General features: G+C 30.5%; 1 protein-coding gene across 2 annotated transcripts in view; it reads right to left on the bottom strand.

Moving 5' to 3' along the window:
* The window catches only part of jing (AE binding protein 2 jing), a 264,729-nt gene extending 253,819 nt beyond the window's left edge, over positions 1–10,910 (bottom strand). The window contains exons 1-2 of one of the 2 annotated variants that reach the window (XM_075309297.1): positions 10,165–10,910; positions 1,253–4,312 (exon numbers count right to left, since the gene is read on the bottom strand). In XM_075309297.1, the coding sequence (XP_075165412.1) occupies positions 1,253–1,935 (683 nt within the window). In that variant the 5' untranslated portion in view covers positions 1,936–4,312; positions 10,165–10,910. Of the gene's footprint in view, positions 1–1,252; positions 4,313–4,440; positions 4,656–10,164 lie in introns of those variants that run through there. The other variant, XM_075309298.1, reaches the window with a different exon arrangement.
* Positions 10,911–16,495: the final 5,585 nt, after the last annotated feature.

The raw sequence follows: 16,495 nt of genomic DNA, 5'->3' as shown, positions 1-16,495 counted from the left end.
TTTTAATTGTATTGACAATTAAATTAATTGATATTTTTTGTGTGAGATTAGATTTAGCATTTTTTTCGACAAAACTTAAATAATTTGTACCATTTTATGAATTCTTAAACTGTTTTTAACCAATTTGAAACAAAAAAAGTTAAAATTACCCATTAAAAATATGAAAAAAGCATGTTATAAAAAATTGAATGAAAAGAACTTTCTGTGTAGTTAAAATAAAGAACATCATTGGGAGTACATCTTCTGGAAGTGCTTTTGTGCCTTTGGAAGAACTTCCAAATTTTTTTGCTGGGTAATCATGTACAGAGAATGAAGCCTCCTAGTCGCGCCGCTGATTTCAGTCGGCGCCGACCATTTTTTGCCAGTCGACGCCGCCGCCGAATATGTCGACTAATCTCGACTCAAATTTAGCCGCCAATTAATCAAAAATTGCGATTTTTGCCAAAAATTTTGAACAATTAATCAATTTCAAACTGCTATAACAGTTTTGCAAAAATTTAGCTGAGAAAATTTTAACGAAATGTAAATTTGATTGTAAGACTGATTGTATAACTAATCTCATTACCATTGGAATAAATACAAATTGATTTTATAATGGATAATTGTCCGCCGCCGAATGAACAAATTTATATCGTCTTAGCCGTCAAGCCGCCGGAGGCAAAAATTTTGTGTCAGCCGCCGCCGACAAAAATGAGTCGGCTTCATTCTCTGGTCATGTACAGAACGGAAAATTCCCACGGTTAAAGCCATCTCCGTAGGTCGTAATGAAATTCCCTTTGGTAAGTGTGCAAAATACCTTGCATACCTTGCTAAACTTTAGGCTTAATATTGAAGAAACGGCAAGAAAATCCACGATAGTGTGAACCCACATGACCACATATGATCCACATAACTGACCACATGACCCTTTACTTAAGCCTAGTAAAAATTGACAGACTTTATTTGCCTGCAATTTTATAGCGGAAAAAATCCCTAGTTTAGTGATTGAATTGTTGTCTACAGGGATGCCAAATAATTTTATCCCCCTACCTTTAATGCCATACCCAAACGCTTAACCTCTCATTTATCCTTCTAAAAACCCCATACCATTTAAGTGCTTCTCTTGTCAAGGGGTGATTAACCTTAAACAATAAACATCACTTAAGTTTCATATTCAAGGAAATAAAGCATAAAGGGTGCAATCGGGTCCAAATCCAATAACACACTGGCTTTTGTTTGGCTTGGCTTTCATTTGAAAAATGGAAACACTTACCTGTCAGAAGATTCCGATGAATCATAACGATCGGTGCAACGTTTCTTTTTGGCATTGTGATTGATCGATGATGTAGTCGAAGGGCCAACAGCATCAGTAATTACTGGTGTGCTAGATATTGACCCTGATGAATGTTTTAAGTTGGTTGTGGTGGTGGCAGCTACAGGTGATGATAATGGAGTTGAGCCAACTACTCCACATGATGATTGCGATAAAGCACCAGTCTTGTGAGTCGCTATTGGTATCGGGGGAGGTGGTGGTGGTGGCTGAGATCTTTTAAGAGACCTTAGAGTTGCCGTTAAATCCTTGTTGGGTGGTTTTAAAGGAATTTTCCCATTTGGATTCGGCAAACGTTTTGAGGACGAACTTAATACCGAACCTAGATTACCAAGGCCTGGTGGTGGAGGTGGCAATAAGGCGGGTGTCGAAAATTCCGATTTTGATTCTATTGGTGGAGCAGATGTGTCTGCTATATCTGTAGATTTTGTATCTATTGATTTTTCATTCTTTGGCTGTTTGTTTAGGGCCGTTTTGGTAACACAGTTATGATCTACACTGTTCTTCAATTGATCGAAGAGGGAGAGGCCTTGGCTTGATGTTGGGGCAATCGGGTTCCCCTGAGGGGTTGTAGTCTCTTTTAGATCATCGGGGATCTTCGGGGAATTGTCTGTAGTGCTAGACATTGCGTTTTGGTTGGCCGGTGGGTTGATGTTGTGGAAGTCGTTACAAGATGGCTTTGCGCGTTTTATACACAAAATCGTTTTTGGGGGGAATTTTCAAGAAGCTTTTGGGGTTTACATTTTACTTTTTTCAATGGCAAATGTAATTTGGGGTAGGGCATAGAGCTAGGATTTTTCTCCCGTGTGTGTGTTTTTTTCGTGTAGGTTTACTGGAAATTTTGATGAAGTTTAATGGGAATGGCTTTTTGTTATTCTACAAAATTTCTATATATTCTCATAATCTCTTCACTTTATTTAGATGTTAGTGATTATTTTCTATGAAGAATTTTTCTAAATGAAATTCTTGTGAGATTTTTGTTGTTTAATTTTCTTTAAGCATTTTTCTTTTAGATATCATCAAATTTCCTTTTCATTTTATCCACAATTGCTCTTAAATGAATATAAAGATCATGGGCGATTTTCATATTTATCTGTTAATGACCTTTTTACGATTTTTTGCAATAAAATAACGTCTAATTCATTGTAAAAACGTTTTAAGCTTGATTTTATATTGAAAATTTTGTATTGAAATTTTCGTTAGGTTAGAAATTGCTCTCAGAATTTTTTTATCCTATATCTTTATCGTATGTCTTAAGCTTGATTTTATATTGAATTCGGCTTGAATTTATAGTTAAATTTTCAAGAGCTTAGAATTTGCCCTCAGAATTTGTATCTCTAGATCTTTATGAGATATTTTTTTTTGGTTTGGTATAATATAAATTTTCTCCGATTTGATTTTACATTTAAATTCAACTTGAATCACCATTGAATTCTAGTTACAGAATTCTATTTCCAAACTCTTAGATTTGTTATCATTTATAATGGCTACTTTTTAATTTATTTACCTCTTACGCGTTATATTTTGTTATACGACTTGAAAATTCTTCTGTTCTTAATTTTTTTTTTTGTGTGTTTGGTTACGAAAAGCACCTCATGTTTCTTGACTTTTTGGAGTTTTTTTTTCTTTAGATTTTTAGCCTAATTTTTTAGGCAGGTTTCGTTTTACAAAATATGGCTTGGTTTTGTTTGTTGTTGGAAAATTTTTGAATAGTTTTGCAAATTTGTTTTTTTTTTTGTTCTTTTCGCCACCGATAATTATCCAGGGGGGTTAGGTCAAATTTTCATTAGCTCTTGATTTTTTTTTCTAAATGCACTGCAGAAGTGGCCTACGTCAGCTTTATTTCCGGCGGCTAACCAGAAATTAACTACAGTTTCAAGGGGTTTTGGATTTTTCTGTGCCAATGAGAATTTAATTTGAGGTTGTGGTTGCTTGCTATCGGCCTATCGAACCCCAAAACGTATTGGGGTGGTGAGAACGGGGTGCGACGAGGTGAGGTGAGGTGAATTGGGCTTTGGTGCATTTAATGACACACTCTCTTGTTATTGTATTCGTATATGAAGCTTGTTGCTGCTGCTCGTTGCTTTTTTAGAAAAAAAATATGTGCGTTTATTTTTTTGTTTAAGTTTTTTTGTTGATCACTTGTTTTAGTTTAGTCGTCGACAAAGTTTCATAACCGGTTTCAAATGCCTAATGCAGTGTTTGGTTGATTGAATTTCGCGTGATTTTTTTTCAAACGAAAATATATTTCACAGTATTAAATAAATGCATTTATATTTCCTCTAGCACTACTTTTTTTGTACATTTTCCCTGTATTCACAAAACTCTTTCTTTTCGCTAAGGAAAATAACACTCAGAAATTTGATTTATTTTTGTTTTCCCTTGTTTTGGCCTTTTTCGTTTGTTTCTCTTTAATATTTCGTTTTGATTTTTCTTTCATGCTTTATGCTTCATTACAAATCCCACATTTCTTTTATTATTTTTGTTTGTTTGTTTTTTTTTTTTTGGTTGGGGAAGGCATGGGGTGTGTGCGTGTGATTTGTTGTTGTTGTTGTTGCTGGCTTTGTATGTATTATTGATTTATAAGCTGCTGCTGCTTCTTCTTCTCGCTTAACTTCTCCATACAATTCATTCACTAAACTTGTTGTTGTTTTCCTGCTCTTTCTCTTCAAATAGCCCACAAATTTTTTATGAAGCTTTTGTTTCAATCACTTTTAATTATCAGTAATTTGAATTAATTTCTCACATTTAATTTTTAAACACTTGACACACACACACACTCTCACACACATATAAATTCTTATAAGGTGAATCTTAATATCAATTTTCAATTCTATTGCTTCTTCTTTTACTCTCCCAAGAGGGGGTAGGTAGGTAGTGGATACTCTTCTAACTCTTGCGCAAGATTCCTGTTTTTTGTTTTGTTTCTTTTTTCCGTAGTGTGTGTGAGTTTTTTTTTTCGGTCATTCACAATTCACAATTCACTTTGCCCTTTGTTATTATCTGTAAGAATATTGAAGAAAATAGAAAAGAAAAACATTTTACAAAATGTTAAATTAATTTCTATACACATATATTTTTTTCTAAATTAAAAATTAAATCACTAAAAACAACAAAAGAATCCAGCATACAATGAAATCGAATGTGTTTTTGCCTGTTGTCTGTTTTTATTATTATTTCATTTTGTTCTTTCTCTTTATGACTATCTTTAGCTTTATTCGTTTTTTGGCGTACGGGCGGGCACGTTTTCACAAAACAGACCAACCGTCAGTCATTCACAAACACACACACGCACGCACACACATAGTCTACGGGGGGCCTAGCCAAGTTAAAAAAGTAATGTAGCTACGAGTGCTGAACAAAGACTAAACTCGTTGTTCATTAAAAACATTAACGATGGTCTTCGTTTGAATGATTGGAGCTGCGAGCATAGCACATTGTTTCATTCGGCTAACATCGTGTGTATGTTATGCTCAATCGGCCCCATAGTCGTTGCTCCCCATCAGTCGTTTAGATTCGTATATTCCCACAACAAACCAAAACAAAAAAATAAATAAAGCAAAACGATGAGTAGATGTTCGTGTTGCATATTTCTTGAAATATTCAATCACAGAGATGGGAGCATAACGCAGGGGAGCCAGTTGTGTTTGGCCAGTCAATAAACGAGGATGTTAAGTGGTCATTCACGAGTAGCAAATGCAATTAGATCAATGTGATCATAAATCTTTCTATGGAACAATCAACATATGGTGGGAGAAATTCATATCTGAGGATGATCCTCAGGATAATAAATTTGCCCAACTTTAATTACGTTAAAAATTTAATTATTTTAGTCATTTCCAAGCCATACAAAGGAACGTTACCTTACACCAAAATCTATTGAAGATTTCCAACCCTGGCATGAACGCTTATTCGTATGTGTGTGTGTATGTTTTCATCCATTCAGATCGTATTTTCGATTTAGTTTGGCGATTTTATTTACTCTCTCCCCCACTGCCCCATTGTGTAGTGTAGTGAAGACATCGTAATTGGCAATCGTGTGATTACCGACACTCGAGTGTTCGAGTAATAGAACGTGAGGAGTACATGTTTTTGTACTATTGAACCCGAACGTAATTGCTAGAAATACGAATGCAATATTCCATGTGCTCAGAGATTAAAGAAAAACAAGTTAACAAGATCTCAAAAATTGATTTTGTGTTGGTTCTTCCTCCCAGGGCAAATATTAGGGTTGCCATCAAATCTAAATCAATCAAAACTATCAAAAATTAGCTAACATTTTCTTAAATTGTTAAAATAGGTCCTCAATTCCAAGTCACAATATTATATCCTCCAACATAGGTCATCAGTTCCATCATAAACTGTTGTTTGGCCTACCGAAATTTCGTTGTAAAAAAAGTTCCTTATTAAAGAGCAAAATAAATAATGATTGATAAGCATGCGTTTCTAGATCCGCAAAAAAACAACAGAAGAGATTCCAATAATATTAATAAGCACGTTTACAACTATTTCCATCCAATTTCAACTGTAAATGTTAAAAATGGTAACTCTGGCTATGATTGCATTTTACGATCTCTTCTATCAATCTGTATAACTAAATATGTACTCAGAGTACAACCATAGCATGGTTTATTTGCAATGCAATTAAGGTGAGAATTCATCAGTACTCACCACTTAGAGTGGAAAATTTACTCATGGCTACACTCAGTACTTCCTCATGCTTTGGTTATCAGAGAATATACATTAAATGTGACTAGTGGACAATATTGGATTTTCTTTCCCGGTGGGAAATGGTGGATATCGCAACAACATGAATAATTTTTTTTTTGTAATTCTATACAACTATCTTAGTCGTATGCAAAATCTGAAATCACACAACGTACATGTTAGGAATAATGATCGTATCGTAGATGAGAGCAACAATTTTTCCTCAATCAAGATTCACACATACGTAACTGGTTCACCATAGAAAATTGTGACAGCTAATGTCATCTGCGATGTGCTATCTGACAAATGCTAATTGCAATCTCTAAATGCTTTTAATGAATTCTAATCTCATCTAATATGTGCTACGTTACGTTTAATTGATATCGGAAATTGATTTCCTCTTGGACAACGATCAAGCATTGACATTCTGATCTTCCAATTATGGATTGTTTTTTAACATGGTACTTCCTGCGGAATTAAAGGAAGTGGCATTTATGTCAAACTATTTGTGTTAATTAAAAAAACAATTAACCCTAATGTAAATAGGTCCTTCGAAAACCTTTCCACCAACAACTCTCAATGGTGGCCAAGTTTCGTGGTATATTTGCCACAAATTGGGACAAAATGTAGGCAACCGTGAATGCCTACAGATTGCATTGTACTTCTAGAAAAGAAGTTAGTTTTCATCTCAAAGGTTTTTCTATAATGTAAATAGGACACCAATCGTTTATATCGTTTAAATTAAGATTTGATTTTTTTTCTACCACTTCGTTGCAGAAAAACATCAACAAAATTAAATATTTTGTTATGTAGTGCGAGCAAAGCGTAAACATCCTACCAAATCGATGTATTAGCCAAAGCCATGATCAAAGAGAAATGACAATCATATAGACAATGTCATACACTAAGGGCAGGTGGTCAACACGTGCTTTGCTATTACAACATCTTTATGACAAGTTCTTATTTGACCGTGTGAGCCCATCTGCTGTGGTCTCTGCTACTGTCATTCGTAATCGGTGACAGTCTATTCAACTGATTGTCATAGTATTACGTGGTGCCAACGACGCTACTTGTGGAATTCAATGAAAAATATGCAATATAATGAGATTTTTTTATTCTTTTTATTGCCTTGGTGGTGTTTACATTCGTTTTACCCCTGGGCTGAGCGATTGAGTTAGTGTGGTGTGAGAGATGTAATGTTAGCTTATTTCGTAAATAAACACAAATAAAAGTAAATAAAACAAGCAAAAATTCCATAAATGCATGTTTGCATGTGCGTACGTCGTAAGATTAAGCTTTGATATACTCAACAGTATCGGCGGAAACCAGCTACGAAGAATACGAATACAAATGCATTCATACACAAAAGTTTCCCGCTCTCCCCCATTACAACCAAACCAGCCATGCATACAAAGTTAATCCATGGGGCAGGGGATGGCGCAGACGACACTCTTGCCTTCCTATTAAATACTCGGCATCAGAACAACATCGTGCAAAGAGAGCAATGACATGCAGTTGAATTTATTTTTTTTTTTGTTTTTTTACTGTTGCCTAAGATTGTTTGCTACATTGTTTTGCGTTCAGTTTAATTGCAACAACAGCAACAAAGGGTATTCACTTCTCTCTCAACATGCAAAGTTGTATCCAAACATTCACCACACAGGTATATGATTATATTGTTGTTATTACTGTAAGAAAATTGTATAGCATTGAGAGAACCTATTCTTAGCTCTCAACAAATGTTACCTACTCTTAGTTTCTGCACAATTCCCTCTGTTATCCCTATTTAACAGTGATGGATAAAACATTGTAATGCTATGTGGCCACAGCAAAATGTTTAATTATCTTCAAAAAAGGCTGCCTTGTGGAGTTAAGTTTGTCAAACTTGTCTCCGGAGTAAAATTTTTAAGCAATGTTTAAAAATTAAACGAACAATTTCAAATATATTGAATACTTGAAAAAATCATTCAACTTTTTGTATGTAACATTTATGTCCATTACTGTAGGAGGTATGTACATGTCATGTCTCCTATTCTCCATTTCTCTTCTGTGTTGTGTTGATAAATGTATGCCTTATTTTGCTGCTCAACCGGTGCAATAAAATATTCTTGTTTTTCGACTTCGTTTTAAAGATTTTTTTTTGTTTTTTATGTTTGGTCTTTATTTTTGTTTTTGTTGGAGAGCAACAAATTTTAACGAGGGTGTTATGAAAAGCTCTTTAAACAAGATAAATGTATTGGAATGACATATCCTTAAAAAGTATCCCTTAAAAATTAAAAATATTATATTTTTTAGTATAGAATTTTGGAGAAAAAAAATTGAAATATAGAATGCACTCGCGATAACGTGAACTAATTAAAAACAAGAGAGTTCACGTTAGCGAATTTCAGAACAAAACATAACCATATTCGGGAGTTTTACACGTTCTAGTGTGATAGTCTTTTATTTTTGTTATTAGTAATATTAAAACCTTAATTTAATTTCATGAAAAAATTAAAAAAAAGTGATCGGAAAAATATCAGTGCGTATGCAATTATAAAGCAATTGAAATTAATTAAAATTCACGAAAAAAGCCAAACTAGATCACTAAAAAAATTCCGTAAGTATATTTGAAATTATATTTGGCATTGTGAATCTGCCTTTAACGTCAAATTTCTTGTTTTTCAGCGTTACCGAGTAGTTAGTGTAAGAAAAAGCGTGTCAACGTTATGCGGTATTCACGTTAGGCAGTGTTCAAGTTACCGCGATTGCACTGTATAAACACGTACAGTGTAAAATTAAATTTTTCTAAGAAACATATAAGAAATATCTGCAGAAAGTTATATTTACTATTAAATGATATAAATATTAGTAATATAAAGAAAAAAGCTCTAACCATGCACAATTTTTTTATTTAAATTTTCATTAAAATTTTAATTGAATTTGAATAAAAAAAATCAATTAAAAATAAATTCATTCGATTAATTTTTAGATCAATAATGAATTGATCAAATTAAGTAATTATTTAAAATTGATATTGGTCATTGATATTAAGTGGTTGAAGACAATAAGCCTCCTGAACAAGAAATGTCCAATATCATGTAAATATTTTCAGTTTATTTACTGCTGATATAGATTGTTTTCTCAATTTCTACTGAAATTGGAATTGGGGGGATAGCATTTCAACGAAGGCAAATGCTATTCCCCCGCACATATTGCATGTTTAGCCAAAAGTTGTACTTTGAGGCCTTTGATCATCGTACCATTGTATGAATTTAAGGCAAAATTTCCAATGGCTCCTATACCATTTGTTTTTTATTTAGATACTTTTACTTTGCTCATTAAATTCCACATCCTTATGCAGTGTTGCCCTTTTAAATTCCGTTGGTCGATTTTCTGTGTAATTAAATGTCTATGGGCATTTTATGTGTCTGTTAAAAGTCTACAAAGTTTAAAACTTAACAAGAAGTTGTCGTACTCACCTACAAAACCATCCTTGTGGTATCTCCCTCTCTTTTTCTAAAGCTAGTGACTCTCTAAAATTCTCTCTCACTCACTCTGACACTGTCAATTACTCCCATAGTAGTACATGTATCCTGTTTATACTGCTTTGTTTCCGTTTATTTTATCCATTTTTAGCTGTCATTCCCTATGCCTACGGTTTGTTGGTATTCTGCACGGCATCGTACTGTGCAATGTCAGTCTGTTTTTAGTCTGCATAAATTCAATAACCGAATACCAAGTAACAACAACAAGATGGAAATGGAAAAAATAAACCATGCAACGAATACAGACACGCAAATCTGTGTGTATACACCGATGAAATTTAGAAAAAACACACACACATACATCCTAACAACCCAAAACAAACCGAATTGTATTGCCGCCGTATATTTTGCTACAATTCGCAATGTTGCTCACCTCTCTTTGTTGTTGTTCTGCAAATCAACAACAAAAAATTACCACTTTCCCCACAAAACGTCGCCCACCACACCGCCGCCAACGACAAACATTGAACATTGTTGTATCCCTTCAGTCACAAAGCAAAAACAAAAAGGTTAAAGAAAAAACCCGACCAGACAACAATGCAGAGTTGTTGCCCAAAAACAACATCGAAAAACGAATGAAAACAAACTTTCAAAAACACTTTTGTTTGTCTTTCGTCATACCTTATCTTCCGCTCTGCATAAATTCTTCACAATAAAATTGATCCTTTTTTCCAGATCGATGCCCAAATGTTTTACAATGTTTGCAAGTTATAGTTGAAGTGGAAGGGGAAGGGGAGGCCTAGTTTTGGATTTCCTTTATTCCTTGGAAGTCGGTGGCGGCACGAGCTACTTCTTTCATTAACTTAACTTTCTCAAATTCTTTTCATTGCGATGAAGTTTATATATCAGAGTAGAAATTTTCATTCATTGCCTTTGCTTTAGCACTTTTCACTTGTTTGGATTTTCTTTTTTGTTTTCTTTTCTTCTTTACACACAAATTTTCGCAGAAGATATTTTTTTGCATGTTGATAAAGATAATGATGGATGATAGGAATAGTAATTCATGATTCTATTACAATGGAGGCTCCAAAATGATAGCACACACGGAAATTCATTGGTTGTTTTTTAATTTTCACTATTCTCCTTTTTCACGCCTTATTAATTTCATTTATTTTGCAAACAAAAAAAGCTACACTTGTTAATATTTATTTCCTTTCATTAAATTATTTTTCGGTTGTTGGATTCTGCGAAATGTATTTGCCCATTTGATATTTATTTTTGCACTTTACAATTTTCTTTTTTAAGAAATCAAACACTATCAGACATGAATTGTATACATTATGGCGGGGGGAAAACTGGAAAACATTTAACAATGGACCCAAACAACACACGCTTCCGAACGCAACGAATCGACATACGACAATGAAGTGATGAACTCAAGCAACGACTATAACCAGACAAAAACACAAGAGACGACCACTAGACTATTCGTGTTGGGGTAGAGCAAAAATGCAATTTTGTTGTTATTGCTTTTGTTTTTGCATTACTAGATAAGACCCCCAAAGAGTAGAAAATCAAAAAAGAACAGCAAGCATAATACTCACTAATGCCGCCTTTTATTTGTTTTGTTATTTTTTGTTCTTCTTCCATTCTCTATTGCAAGTGGGTATATGAGTAAAGCTTTTCTCTCTCTCTCTCTCTGTACTCCTAACGAAACAAATGCAGAGATGCCACTATTTGTGAATGTGGATAACGGTTATTTGAAAATAAATACAACAAATTAAGATGCGGTTATATACCTATGCACCAGAAGAAATATCGACATATTTGATAATTTGCAATTTTTTTAATAATAAACGTTCCACATTTTGTTGTTGAAATGACAGCTTATTTTAAATATTAGATAAGGTCTGTACCCTCAGAAAAATGTGAACGAAATTGTTTATAGTTCATGAAAATTGATTGATTTTAGTTAAATTTTGCCAAATGTGAGAACATTTTACTTAGTTTTATTTTTTTTACATTCATTAATGACGTGAACTAAGAATGATAAAAACGTTTTATACAAATGAAGTATACAATTTTGCTAAATTTGAAAATACATTTTCCGAAATTGAGTGAATTTGGCTTGAATTGCGTTCATAAGTTCTGAAGTTTTTTTATTTATTTATTTTTTTTTTTGAATTGTGTCTTTCTTGAAATTCATATTGCATTAAAGACATTTTAACAATTCTTAACTACAATTTTTTGCTTCAGATAAAAAAGTTATTTTTAATGAATTTTCTTCATTTTAACAAACTTATGAACTTATTTGTGTCGTGCTGCAATTAGTAAAATATTTTAGTTAAAATTATCTAAAATAAACTTACATATTCTTTCATGGTGGGTTCATTTTTTTCTGGATGTATAGTGGATATTGATTTTTTATTACTTTTTTCTAAATAATTATAATTATTATTATTATTCATATTCGAGCTTCGAGCAGATTTCATTAATTGAGTGATTGAAAAGAAAAACAATAATAATTTTAATATTGATTTATAATTAAAAGATGTCGAAATATCTTTGCCTACAGATCCCATAACGTGTTCTCTTGAGCTATCAATTTGAAACACTGCACGCACAGAAAAAACATGTTTGGACATGGTTGCCGCATCCATTTAATGCTTATTTAGAGTATGTAATTGTCGCGAAAACCATGTATTTTGTCTTTGTAAAAATAATTTTCGAGCGGAGAAAAATATATGTTGGTAATAAGCATTTAAATGGTTCTCAAATGCCGCAAACATGTTCTATTATTTAAATGATAGAATTTGAGACCATTATATGGTCAGGAAAATCATGTATCTGACCATTCAATTTTTTGACTTTTTTGCAGAGAAAAAAATATTTTTATAGTTTACGTATAGACATGTCTACAACCATTACATGGCCATAAAGACCATGTACATTGTTTTCGTGACCATTTAATTTTTTAATTTTTTTGCAGCGACAAGAATTTTATAAAAACATTGAGCAGGTACACACGATTTTCATTTTGCGCGTCAGTCGTGTGTTGATTGTTTCTTGAAATGGACGGAGAATACGGAATTATTGTGTTTTGTGTTAATTTATTTATTCAGAAATGGCACGTGGTTTTATGTGAATGCAAAAAAGGAAAGTGTAATTCAAAAAAAAAATATATACCTGGTTTTTGTTCTGCATTTTGATATATGGTTTTATTTTATTTTTATTTGCAGTTACATGATGTCTGCGTTTGTACATTTGATGGGCACGAAGTAAATATGGAATGATTACTTATTGTTGAAATTGAACCAAACTAGAGTGTGTAAAAATATGTGAAGTTTGCTTGCACGACATTATAAATACAAATAAACAATGAATTAGTTTATAAATAAATAAAAACAAATAATTAAAGTTGATTTTGTGTTTTCTTTTCTCAAGTGGCGTCCTTTTTTCGACGACGAAAAAAGTTTTTTCATAAAAATCAAAACATTTTAGGTTGTGACCATGTTCTTTTAACTAGAAGAAAAACATTTTTGACGAATAACATAACATTTTAGATCGTGACCATTGTCTTTTAATGGAAACAAAATTCTTTTTATCAATATAATAACATTTTAGATGAGGACAATTGTATTTTTCTTAGAACCATGTTCACTGAGCCAACATGGTTGCAGGTTAAAATGTTACATGGTCGCCGCAAAAATAGCTGCTATCATATTATTTTGCTCTTCGAATATGATTGTGGCAATCATGTTTCTTCTCTGCGTGTGGGTAACACAGAAGGTTTGTGACTACGCTAAAAAAATTTATACAAGAACAGGGTGGCTGTTTTAAATAAAATGAAATACTTCAGTACATGATCTGTTTGAAAAAAGTTGATTGAAAATTTATTTTCTTAGTAAAATGGATGCAAACAACTTTTTGGATTAAGTACATGGTTACCATAGTTGGTAGAACTCTACCAAAAATGGTAGATATTGTACTTTCTGGTGGATTTCTAGAATTCTTGACATTTGGTAGATTTTGCGAAATAATCCTCTCCAAATTTTCTAAAAAAATAAAAATTTTCTATTTTTTCTATAGAAATAAAATTTTTAGAAAATTTTCTAAAGAAAATTAAATTTTGACAAATTTTTCTTTAGAACAAACATTTTGACAAAATTTTCTATAGAAATAAAATTTTGAGAAAATTTTTTATAGAAAACGAAATTTGACAAAATTTTCTATAGGAATAATATTTTGACAAAATTTTCTAAAGAAAATGAAATTTTGACAAAATTTTCGATAGAAATAACATTTTGAGAAAATTGTCTATAGAAAACGAAATTTGACAACATTTTCTATAGAAATAAAATTTTGACCAAATGTTCTATAGAAATAAAATATGGACAAAATTTTGTATAGAAATAAAATTTGGACAAAATTTTCTATAATAATAAAATTCAAACAAAATTTTTTATAGAAATAAAATTTTGACAAAATGTTCTATAGAGATAAAATTTAACAAAATTTTCTATGGAAAAACAAATTTTGACCAAGTGTTTTATAGAAATAAAATTTTGACAAAATTTTCTATAAAAAAAAAAATTGACAAAATTTTCTATAGAAACAGAAATGTTGACAAAATTTTTTATAGAAATAAAATTTTGGCAAAATGGTCTATAGAAATAAAATTTTGACAAAATTTTCTAAAGAAAACGAAATTTTGACAAATTTTTCTTTAGAACAAACATGTTGACAAAATTTTCTATAGAAATAAAATTTTGAGAAAATTTTCTATAGAAAACGAAATTTGACAAAATTTTCTATAGAAATAAAATTTTGACCAAATGTTCTATAGACATAAAATTTTCCCAAATTTTTCTATCGAAATAAAATGTTGCACACATTTTTGTAGAAATAAAATTTGGACAAAATTTTGTATAGAAATAAAATTTGCACAAAATTTTCTATAATAATAAAATTCTAACAAAATATTTTATAGAAATAACATTTTGACAAAATGTTCTATGGAAATAAAATTTGACAAAATTTTCTATAGAAAAAGAAATTTTGACCAAATGTTTTATAGAAATAAAATTTAGACAAAATTTTCTATAGAAAAAAAAATTTACAAAATTTTCTATAGAAACAGAAATGTTGACAAAATTTTTTATAGAAATAAAATTTTGGCAAAATGGTCTATAGAAATAAAATTTTGACAAAATTTTCTAAAGAAAACGAAATTTTGACAAATTTTTCTTTAGAGCAAACATGTTGACAAAATTTTCTATAGAAATAAAATTTTGAGAAAATTTTCTATAGAAAACGAAATTTGACAAAATTTTCTATAGAAATAAAATTTTGACCAAATGTTCTATAGACATAAAATTTTGCCCAAATTTTTCTATCGAAATAAAATGTTGCACACATTTTTGTAGAAATAAAATTTGGACAAAATTTTGTATAGAAATAAAATTTGCACAAAATTTTCTATAATAATAAAATTCTAACAAAATATTTTATAGAAATAACATTTTGACAAAATGTTCTATGGAAATAAAATTTGACAAAATTTTCTATAGAAAAAGAAATTTTGACCAAATGTTTTATAGAAATAAAATTTAGACAAAATTTTCTATAGAAAAAAAAAATTGACAAAATTTTCTATAGAAACAGAAATGTTGACAAAATTTTTTATAGAAATAAAATTTTGGCAAAATGGTCTATAGAAATAAAATTCTGACAAAATTTTCTAAAGAAAACGAAATTTTGACAAATTTTTCTTTAGAACAAACATGTTGACAAAATTTTCTATAGAAATAAAATTTTGAGAAAATTTTCTATAGAAAACGAAATTTGACAAAATTTTCTATAGAAATAAAATTTTGACCAAATGTTCTATAGACATAAAATTTTGCCCAAATTTTTCTATCGAAATAAAATGTTGCAAAAATTTTTATAGAAATAAAAATTGGACAAAATTTTCTATAATAATAAAATTTGGACAAAATATTTTATAGAAATAACATTTTGACAAAATGTTCTATGGAAAAAAAATTTGACAAAATTTTCTATAGAAAAAGAAATTGTGACCAAATGTTTTATAGAAATAAAATTTAGACAAAATTTTCTATAGAAAAAAAAATTGACAAAATTTTCTATAGAAACAGAAAATTGACAAAATTTTCTTCAGAAATAAAATTTTGACAACATGTTCTATAGAAATAAAATTTTGAACAAAATTTTCTATAGAAATAAAATTTTGACAAAATTTTCTATATAAATAAAATTTTGATTGCATTTTATACAGAAATAGAATTTTAATAAAATGTTCTATAAATTCAATATAAATACCAATTTCTAACAATTTCTATAGAATTACAATTTTGACAACATGTTCTTTAGAAATAAAATTTTGAACAAAATTTTCTATAGAAATAAAATTTTGAACAAAATTTTCTATAGAAATAAAATTTTGACAAAATTTTCTATAGAAATAGAATTTTAATAAAATGTTCTATAAATTCAATGTAAAACATTTTTTTCGAATAAAAAAAATAATCACAAAAATTTGATCAACAACTTCAAAATAAGATCTGTTTTCAATTTGGTAGATTTTTGGTAAAATTTTCTTCAAATTTTGGTACGAGTGGCAACTATGATTATCTAACGCTCAGAACTTTATAGAAAAATGATTTCTTTTGTTTTCAAAAAAGTTTCGTCAAGATCAAATAAAACAGATTGGATCGAAATAAATTCCACACATTCGAAATGCATTTTTCTGAAAATAAATCCTGCAAAAATATAAGCTTTCATATGAATTCATCTCATAAGGGCCTCTTGGTTTCAAATCGATAGTTTGATGAACACATGTCATAAACCCCCAAAATCAATACCAAAGCTAATATGACCAATGATATTCTTGTTGGGGTGATATTTCCCATTGATTTGAATCCCATTACCTTTAACCAAAAATTAAAACTAATTGATTACAATCAATAGATTTCATTAATACTAATATTTT

Source organism: Haematobia irritans, chromosome 5 (genome assembly GCF_050003625.1).
Source record: "Haematobia irritans isolate KBUSLIRL chromosome 5, ASM5000362v1, whole genome shotgun sequence".
Classification (NCBI taxonomy): domain Eukaryota; kingdom Metazoa; phylum Arthropoda; class Insecta; order Diptera; family Muscidae; genus Haematobia; species Haematobia irritans.
Note: the sequence above shows the minus strand (reverse complement) of the source record. Positions and strands in the feature narration are given on the sequence as shown.